The 10,640-nt window shown below is 36.5% G+C and overlaps 1 protein-coding gene across 2 annotated transcripts; it reads left to right on the top strand.

Annotated features, from left to right (window-relative positions):
• Positions 1 to 5,712: 5,712 nt before the first annotated feature.
• On the top strand, positions 5,713 to 10,501 carry LOC109171381 (ATP phosphoribosyltransferase 2, chloroplastic). Of its 2 annotated transcripts, XR_002052595.1 has the most exons (12): positions 5,713 to 6,149; positions 6,251 to 6,310; positions 7,463 to 7,576; positions 8,040 to 8,105; positions 8,238 to 8,345; positions 8,486 to 8,569; positions 8,725 to 8,826; positions 8,905 to 9,018; positions 9,099 to 9,179; positions 9,360 to 9,479; positions 10,023 to 10,317; positions 10,354 to 10,501. XR_002052595.1 is itself a non-coding variant. In XM_019320465.1 (11 exons), exons 1-11 carry the CDS (start codon positions 5,886 to 5,888, stop codon positions 10,116 to 10,118), a joined length of 1,209 nt encoding a protein of 402 aa, XP_019176010.1. In that variant the 5' UTR covers positions 5,713 to 5,885; the 3' UTR covers positions 10,119 to 10,451. The 2 variants fall into 2 exon arrangements, 1 of the variants encoding a protein (XP_019176010.1); XM_019320465.1 differs by having other exon boundaries at positions 10,023 to 10,451.
• Positions 10,502 to 10,640: the final 139 nt, after the last annotated feature.

The raw sequence follows: 10,640 nt of genomic DNA on the forward strand, positions 1-10,640 counted from the left end.
TGTGTGGAGTGATAGTCTCGAAAATAGTAATAATTTTACAAAATATTTATAAAATATTATTAAAAATATATTTTCTTTTATTATTAATGTGCATATGTGACTTGACACATAAGACGTTAAAAATTATCAATTTTTTCACTAAAAATAACCAAGTATATATGCACACAAATAACAAATTGTTATGTTTACCATAACTTTTTTAAAGTCTAACACTTTATTTAACTATTTTTACTTTTCAATTTTATGAGCCGTCATGTTTTTTTTTTTTTTTGGTTCATTAGTGAATCATTCTCCAACTTCAATCCTTGTTCCATCAAATTAAAGTAAACCCACTATATAAATGCATGTATTGTCCATGTTTACATCGGATTAAATTTGTTTCCTTTTATAAAGCATTGCTATTTTAACTTTACAAAAGTTTAATATCTTAAATAATAATGTTGCAAAATGCCAAATGTCCAATAGTGTGACATTAAATGCACTTAAATGGTTAAAGTATCCATTTAGTCTGATATCACCATTAAACAATTAATTTTACCATAATTTTTAAATTAATATAATCTACAAACCTAATAATAAGAGCCAATAAAGTTAGGTCCCTCATGGTCTAACGAAAAAATAATAAAGTTAGATCCTTAACGGGAGCTAAAAATATTGTGTAATTGTTTGTTGAAATGAACGATTCATATTATTTTGAATTTTTTATATTATTTTTCCTACTTTAGCATCAATTATATCATTTACTTTTCTTAAATACTTTTATATTCTGTCAGTGTAAACTTTAGTAACAGAATATTCAGTTAACTATTTATTATTTTTAACTTGCTCGTTGATTTTCATAAGGTATTATGTTTGAACCACATCTCAATCAAAATTGATATAATTGTTAAACATATACTATTAATATATGTTAACGCATATTAAAAAATAGAATATTAAATTTAACATGAACTTTGGCTAATTAATTAAAATCACGCATTGGGCATTGATGAAACAGTATACCTAATTTACAATATATATTCAACACAGATGATAAACTATGTATATTATCATTGTTTTGTTGGTGAAGGAGGATTTAGTTCTGTTTTTGAATGTGCAATGCGTCAAGGCACTAAAATTGTAGTGAAGCACACCATGAGACTATATTAAATCAAAAATTAATTTATGACGGAAGTGGCAACAAGAGGAAACATGGATTGTTGCGTGTCGACCGGGTTGGCCGAGTTCAACCCCTGCTCGATTCAAGACGTGGCGATGTGGCTTACCATGGAGAGATGTGGTTAAAAGGTTAATGTTCACCTACTTATCACCAATTGATTTTAAGTAGGATATGACAACCAGGTACCATAGAACTCTGTGGTTAAGCGTGTTTGACTTCCCGCAATCCCGAGATGGGTCCAACATGGATCACGCCAATTAATAGGGTTTTGTGTTACAAAAATTATGCTTGGTACTATCAAGTGAGGGTGTTTCCCTCTAAAACTGATATTGCACCAGTTAATTTTATGAAAAATTATGTCACACATCATAGTTATACATTTTTTGAAATATTTAATTTTATGACAAATTTAATAATCTTGCATTGATATACGTCAAGATACCGAATGATACTTTGATAAATTAAAAAACACTAATTTAAAAATACATATTTGCCATCCATTTTTTGAATAGTCACTTAAAAAAAAAAGGAAAAAAAAAACAATTTGATAATTTCATTAATGATATTAATAACCCATCCTTTTTTTTTTTCTTTCTTCTCCCACATTAATGTAATAATTTATTCATGGGAGAATGGCGAGTTTGGTTCCTGAGTTATAACCGTATTGACGACTCAGTCCTTGTGTTATTACCGTATCCATTGTTAGTCTTTCAGTTATGAGAGAAGTGGCGAGTTTGGTCCTTGACGCTAGTGGTGTGTTGACAAAATTAATTCTAGGAGTAAAAAAGTAAACTCCTTAATAAAACTTGCAAACTTAGCCAAAATACTTTCCCCAAATCGACAAAAGCCCTGAGTTGCTTATGTAATCAATGAAGAAACCACATATTCCTATTTTCCTAAAAAAATCAAATTTCAATATTTCAATTCTATTTATATAAAAATAAAAAAAATAAAAAAAAAATAAAAACAACTTCAATTGCAGTTTTTGACAAATACAACAATTTGCTTCATAACATGGACAAGCTTGGTATCTTTTCGCTCGATTAGCATAACTCAATGACATTTTGATGGGTAATAAATCATCACATCTACATCGAAAATTATCTCCAAATTGATGGAAAGATGAAGTACCACAAGAGATGACATCCTATAATTAATGGCTAAATTAGTTCATCAATACGAAGACTATTGATTATTTATTTAAACATATAAAATAGAGAAACAACTTACTTGTGAATTTCGCATCTTGAAAGTGGACGAATTTGAGATTTTACAGCTTGGTGAAGAAAAAGACCTTCGATTGTAGGTATAAGAAAAAAAGAATGATTGGGAGAAGAAAAAAAGAATGATTGTTGCACAATGGGGTTTAACATAAGAAGGAGATTATAATTTGAAATTCCTATTTTACCCCTCTATTATTAAATTTTTTTAAGTTTTTCGTTAGCTGCAGACGTAATATTAACGCTAGGGACAAAACTCGTCACTTCGCTCATAACTGAGTGACTAAACTCGGATATGACTATAACTTAAGGACTGATTCGGAACTTTGTTATAACTCAGGGAATAAAGATGCAATTGTCCCTTTATTCATTGAAAAAATACTACTCATACTCTCAAATTTTACTTCCTCTCACAAAATTTTGATGTTGCCATTTTCATTGGAACCCGCAAAATGAAGATAACTAACCAACAATTACCACATCAAGGAGTAAAAAGTGACAAAGTGTAAATATAAAGTACATGTAGTAGAACTCTTATTCATTTTAACATACTCCAGGTTAATATCAAAATGAAAAGTCTATTTTTTTTTGGGAATAAGGGTCAAATAGGCCACTCAACTGCACACCACATTGCAATTGGGCCATCAAACTAAAAAAAAGTGTAATTGGGTCCATGAATTACACAAATACATTCAAGTAAACCCAAAATGTAGAGCCGTCGAAACGGTCTCGCGGGGCGGGACGGGCTAAAAAGCCCGCCTCTTAGCGGGCTTGGAATGTGGCCGGCCTGCCCCACCATGCCAAAGCCCGCTGGCGGGGCGGGCTAGCCCGCCAATCAATTTTACTGTGTTAATGTTTAAAAAAAAAATCATTGTACAATATCCTTAAAAAAAAAAAAAAAAAAAGAATCACTGTATAGACGTACAGTAACACTACCTAGTATTGTATTCCTATAAATCTATAATCCTATAAGTTATAACATACTAACACAATTACACAAACCAAAATAACATATATTAAATACTAAATATATATATAAAATATATATGTATTAGCAGGTCGTGGACTAAACCCGTGACCCGCCTGGACCCGTGACCCAGGCGGGACGGGCTAAAAAGCCCGCCTCCTGGCGGATCAAAATTTGAAGAACCCGTCCCCTACCTACGGCGGTACGGGACGGGTCGACCCGGCGGGTAAAATCCATTTTTGACGGCTCTACCAAAATGACTTGTTTTACCGGCTGACGTGGAGGTTATTGAATTTAAAAATAATTTTAATTAAAATAATTATTTTAAAAAAAAAAACCTTCGTCTTCAGCTCATCTCCGTCGGAGACGAAGGGTCCGCCGATTCATCGATCCTTGGCCTTGTTGAAGGCCGGAGACGAAGCCACCTTCGTCTCTTGGCCATGGAGACGAAGGGATCGACTTCGTCGCCGTTTCCCTAGCTATGGAGACGGTCGGAGACGAAGCCAACCCCCCCTTCGTTTCCATGGCCATTTCCCTGGCTATGGAGACGGTCGGAGACGAAGCCAACTCCCCCTTCGTCTCCATGGCCAGGAGATGGCCAGAGACGAAGCCGACCCCTTCGTCGGCTGCTGTCTCCATAGCAAGGTAGAGACGCCGAGCCCTTTGTCTCTTGGTCATGGAGACGAAGCGATCGACTTCGTCGCCGTTTCCCTGGCTATGGAGACGGTCGGAGACGAAGCCTCGTCGCCGTTTCCCTGGCTATGGAGACGGTCGGAGACGAAGCCTTTCCCCCCTTCGTCTCCATGGCCATTTCCCCGGCTATGGAGACGGTCGGAGAGCCCTTCGTCTCTTAGCTATGGAGACGAAGGGATCGACTTCGTCGCCGTTTCCCGGACTATGGAGGCGGTCGGAGACAAAGCCAACCCCCCATTCGTCTCCTGGTCGACCCCCCCCCCCCCCTCCCCCATTCGTCTCCTGGCCGACCCCCCCCCCCCCCCCCCCTCCTCCCCCATTCGTCTCCTGGCCAGGAGATGGCCAGAGACGAAGCCGACCCCTTTGTCCCCCCATTCGTCTCCTGGCCGACCCCCCCCCCCCCCCCCATTCGGCTGCTGTCTCCATGGCAAGGTAGAGACGCCGCTCTACGCCGAGCCCTTCGTAGGTAAAATAAGTCATTTTGGGTTGAAGTGAAACTTTGTGGTGTGCAGATTTCCACTAAGACTCGAACTCACAACCTCTCATATGGGAGTCTAACCCAAGTGCCATCTAAACACAAGGTGTTTGGCGACTGAAAATGAATTTAATTATCAATTAGATAATGTCTCAGTTTGGTAAATAATTGTTAATTGATAGTTGGTTGGGTTAATTAGAGGGTATAACTATATGATTGTAGAAATGCGTTTGGTAAATTAGCTGTTAGATGTTTGGTATAATTTATTTTCTCAAAATAAATTATAGCATTTTGGAGTTACAAAAAAACTAATTAACCAAACACTTATATTGATTTTTTAATCAAATTAAACAATTAATAGTGGTCAAATAAGTCATAATTGACTAATAAGCTAACTGTTTTACCAAACAGGGCCATATAAATAATGTCATGAGAGAAAGAGAGATTGGACGATGAATATAAGAGGGATATGTAGTATTACTCTATAAAATTGTACGGAGTATCGAATTTGAGGTGTAATTAAATTCGGTGGATTGAACTCGCAAATAAGCATAAAAGTTATTTTATTATTTTATTTTATATAGAGAAAATAGTCAAATATGTCATTGAATTTTACCTGAAATGTCAATTAGACCCCTAAATATTTTAAATTTGAAATTAAACCCGTTTGTATTTTGGTGCAATAAAACCCCAAAACCAATGAGTGAACTTTGATAGCAGGTCACTAAGGTTTCGACAATCCTCCAACGACACTTCGACGCTATTTTTGACAACAAAACGACCAAGGACCAACGACGGTGTGTCGATCGCCATTAAAGTCTTGGTCGCCTTCTCAGGCGGATAAGACGCCTTCCAGAGTGAGAAGGCGACAAGTGGATAAGGCGCATTTCAGACTGAGAATGGCGACCGACGATTTTGTTGTCGAAAATAGCATTGAATGGTTGCCCAAAAAGCAATACGAGTCCCTAATAGTAAGAGACACCTTTAAGTCTGTACCATATATTCAAACTAACCCCGATTTTTCCATACAAAATGAAATTTAAACATCCCACATCTCTTAAGGATGAGTGTACACCACAACTCATGCCAACCAAGTTTAATTTATACTTTATTTATAATTAAATTACTTATGTGTATTTTCCTTAGAAATACATATGTATGGACAAAAAGAAGAAGAAGAAGAAAAAAAAAAAAATAAAAGGATGGAACGCACCAGCTGAAAATAGTCTCGACAACATCCAAAAATTTCCCAGTGGTAGATTCTCCGGTATCTTCCTCAATCACTCCCCACCCTCCGCAGCCTCCTGCGGCGGCGATTTACCTCTTCCCACCCCCTCTCCGTCTCTTTCCGTATCTGCTCAATACTTCATCATGCCGGCGATGCAGACTCTTTTCCTTCAATGCTCTTCATCCATCTCACCTCTCTCGACTTCTCTGTCTTCTTCATTTTCCACTTCAGCTACTGCTAATGCCTGCAAATCTTCAATTAAATTTACCGTCATGTGCTGCTCCCAGGCGTCGCCGGTTACCGTGGTAAACGGAAACGTCGAAAGGCGATCTGCTGAACGGAGTGAGGTTCGCCTTGGCTTGCCTAGCAAAGGTCGAATGGCCACCGATACTCTCGATCTTCTCAAGGTATATATACTCTTGTGCGCTTGTATTTTCATTTGAATTGACCTTTAATCCTTATCATTAAAGCTGTTTTCCTTTTGTTTTGGTGGTTATGGCGTTGACAGGACTGCCAACTGTCAGTGAGGCAAGTGAATCCAAGGCAGTACGTTGCCGAGATTCCTCAGGTGCTCTAGTCATTTCCTATTCTATGATTTAATTTTGTTCCTACATTGCATTGGATTTAAGCAGTTGATTCTTTGTTTTTGATGTTTGAGTTTCTAGCAGGAAATTCATTCTTGCAGTTGTATTTTCATTTTTATGAATGTATTTAAAAATTTTGAAGTTCTGCTGCAAGTAATAAGCAAACTGCATTTATACAAAATTGGCTTCTTGATGCTATCAACAAGTAGGATTTATCACTTAGGGAAGCAATTAATACTATTGAGTATGAGGTATATGACCATCAATTCAAAGTAGGTGAATTAAGGATGCCTTTATGGTAGAATCATGCTTGTCTGGCCAAAAAAGGCATGCGTGCTGCTTTTAAAGGTACAATAAATTCAGTGCAATTCCTCTTGAGCTTAGTTGATTGTTTTCTTTGTCACAACCTCCCATTTATTTTGATTAGTTTGTCAAGTTAAAAATTATTTTACACTTTCATTGTTGGAATATGGGTTGAAGTTATGTGTGTTTGCTGTTTTGGTATGCTTTAAGCTTACCTTTGGATTTTAGGCATAAGCAGTTTGATTTTGTGATGTTATTAGATTTCCTTAATTAAGATGACTGGATTGGCACTAGTCAGTGCTGGAGTAAACTTAGATCCATGATAATCTTATCCACTTCATCTAATTAGGAGAGTAGGAATTCGAAAAATTTCCATTAGTTGTTCAGTGTCACAAATGTTTTGACAAGCTGAATACTGTGAGTAGACATAATAGGTTATTGAGATATCTGTACAACAATTTTGTACGGACTTTGTTGCATTATTACCATTTTAAATATTTCCTGCACCTCCTTTCCATTCTTAGCTATTAGCTTTGCTACCTTTCCAGTGTCTTTTGTCCCTTTCTAAATTGCTCTACCATTAGAAACACTCTAATTTTCAAGTATGAAGATGAACTTAACTTTTCATAATGCAGGGAGAAAAGTTCAATTGTGCTTTGGTCACACTTCTATGATTTTATATATTTTCTTAAAAAATCAATACTGCCTCCAACTTATTTAAAAGAACACATAAATAAAAGCCTACTCCTCTATGTGATGGTTCACTGTTTAGATTTATTACTTGGAAGTTTTGTGTGTATTGCTGGCCATGACTTCCTTGAGTGTCTTTGCAGCTCCAAAATTTAGAAGTTTGGTTTCAACGGCCAAAAGATGTTGTGCGGAAGTTGGTTTCTGGGGATCTAGACCTTGGTATTGTTGGTCTGGACACAGTTTATGAATATGGACAGGTAAGTTCTGAATATCAAGAATGATTGAATTATCTTTTTCTTGAGTAAGGCAGTGTAGCTAGAGCGGAGAAATGTAAATCTGGTTTAATGTTGTAACAGAAAAATAATGATTCTTTTGTCCTTCAATCTGTTTTCTTCACAGGATTTTTTGAGCAATGTTACTGACTCGAATAGTTAAATAATTGCACACTTGAAATTGTGTATATCTCCATGTTGTCTGGAGAATTGTACACTTGATTAAGACATTTGGCATGCTATGTTTTTGATAAAGTTATCACAGTTTCATATGGTCACTAATAGCGATGTTCCCTTAGCTTAGTAGCTATATAATTATATTTGTTTTAATCAATGAAGAGAGCACAAGAGTGAACTGATCATGATTTCTCTGTTCATTCTAATTCATTTTCTGCAGTTTAGTAGAATTGCTATGTTCTTTGCTGACTATTTGATTTTCTCTTGGCAGGGGAATGAAGATCTCATTATTGTTCATGATGCTCTTGAGTATGGTGATTGTCGATTATCTCTGGCTGTAAGTAATTATGAACTCTTTATTATACCAAAACATGCTAATTCTGTCATGTTATGCTCATAGTCATATCACCATAAGGCTATTCTGATAAAGATGTGGAACTGTATATAATATATGTGCGTGTATCTGCAGATTCCAAAGTATGGAATTTTTGAGAATATAAACTCATTGAAGGAGCTAGCAGAAATGCCACATTGGACACCTGAGAGACCCTTGAGAGTAGCTACAGGATTCACATATGTATGGTGTACTAGCCTTGTGCAATGTGACTTTTTCCTCTTCTTTTCTTTATTTGTTTATTACAATAATCATTGTTGTTGCCGTCATCATTATTAGTTTTTGAATTTCTTGAAATTTAATATTCCCGATTTCTTTCACAGATGGGACCTAAGTTTATGAATGACAATGGATTGAAGCATGTTACCTTTTCAACTGCGGATGGAGCACTGGAGGCAGCTCCAGCAGTAAGAACAAATATAAATATTGGGTTAATCTTATGACATAATTTCTCTTTCAATTTCTTTTGAGTATGGGTCAACATTTTTTTATTTTTTATTATTTTTTTTTATTTTTTATTTTTTAAATTCTACTGTTGTTTCCTCATTTCTTTATAATTTAGATGGGGATAGCTGATGCAATTGTGGACCTTGTGAGTAGTGGAACAACATTGAGAGAGAACAATCTGAAAGAGATTGCAGGTGGAGTCATCTTACAAAGTCAGGTAATTCATCTGGCTCTGATGTTTTGAAAGTATACATAATTGAGTGCAATGACCTTTGATCCTATATTTCCTGCACAGGCTGTCCTTGTTGCTAGCAGGAAATCATTGACTCAGCGTAAGGGTGCACTAGATATAACACATGAAATGCTTGAAAGGCTGGAGGCACATTTACGGGCTACTGGTCAATTCACGGTGTGTATAATTTTCCTCTTCTTTTTGTTTACTAGCTCTTGAAACTTTTGGTTCTAATACATTTATACATCGCATGGTAGGTAGTAGCCAACATGAGGGGAAGCTCTGCAGAGGAAGTGGCTGAGCGTGTATTGAGCCAACCTTCATTATCAGGGTTGCAGGTAATCCCTAAATGGACTAGTGTGTTACTGAAGAGATTAATATATTACCGAGTAAAAAATTACCTACCAGCCTTGGACACAGTGATACAAACCGTCATGACCACACTGCATAAATTGCATAAATTGATTATTGCTAGACACTCCAACTAACTTAGACGTGCCTTGTTTTTTTAAACATAGGGACCTACAGTAAGTCCGGTGTTTTGCAAACGGGATGGTCGAGTAACGGCAGATTACTATGCAATTGTCATATGCGTACAGAAAAATGCATTGTACAAGTCTGTGCAGCAGCTGAGGGCGGTGAGACTCATACACCACATATTGTTATATACTTGTAATCAAGTTAACCTTCATATATATTGTAGCTTCTCTGTCCCAAACAAGTATAGGGTGATTGGTCTCTTGAATAGTTTTATTGCTTAAATTAATAGATCAATTGCTTGTTAATTGGTGCCCTGTTGGCAATAGGAAGCTTTCTTGTGATTTCAATACACTTGTGTTAGTCTTCATCAGTGCGAATATCATTATTATATTGCCTCACTAGAAATTTCAGAATTTTGGATTGTTTTGAACCATTTAGAATTTTTGTGGCTCTACCAGCCTCTTGGCTTTGGGGTTTACTTGAATGAAGGAAATATAAGAAAGGTTGGAGAACTAGAAAAGTATATGTATATTAAACTGAGATCTTGTGCCTCTAATGTTAAGAGGAAAATTCATTTGACCAATTTAGATACCTCACACGTGTGCTAGCTATTTGTGCATGTGGCTTCCCTCTAAATTTGTACTCCACAAGTCTTACATTTTCATATCTTTGTAGCTCATCAATTGTTTTCTAATGCACAGATTGGAGGCAGTGGTGTTCTGATTTCCCCATTGACCTACATTTTTGACGAAGAAACCCCTAGATGGCGTCAGCTTCTCTCCACTTTGGGCCTTTAAGTGTTTCATTATGTGCTCTGAAAGGTTTTCTGCATTATCAAGTGCATTATAAGAGCCGCCCGAATACCCCAATATTCATGTCTCGAATGGATGCACCTACATAGGAACAACTTTAGGAGCTGGATTCTTTTGGTACCCGTTTGCTGTATTTTTATCGGTTTGCTTATCTATTTGCAACAAGTTTTCAGGCCAACTTTGGGCTTTGGTGTATTCTTTTATGTTCCCCTTTTTTTCTGCTTTAAGTTGATAGCCACTTCTTTAAGTTATAAGTTATTTCTTCAAGACTTCCAGTAGCTTATAGTTTCACTTGAAAGAACTGTTAGATTCATTGTTGCTTGTGTTGCATACTTGCACCTCAGTAGTCACTCCACTTCTATCTACCAGTCCCCTGATACTTCTGCAGACTCTGTTTCTAGGGCCTTTGTGGCATATTGCTAATTTGCTATATATTGGTATTGTTCCTTTTTTTTTTTTTTTTTAGTAGGCAATCCACTACTAACACTCTGCAGATTGCCTGGTTCT

The sequence above is a fragment of the Ipomoea nil genome, unplaced genomic scaffold (assembly GCF_001879475.1).
Source record: "Ipomoea nil cultivar Tokyo-kokei standard unplaced genomic scaffold, Asagao_1.1 scaffold0317, whole genome shotgun sequence".
NCBI lineage: Eukaryota > Viridiplantae > Streptophyta > Magnoliopsida > Solanales > Convolvulaceae > Ipomoea > Ipomoea nil.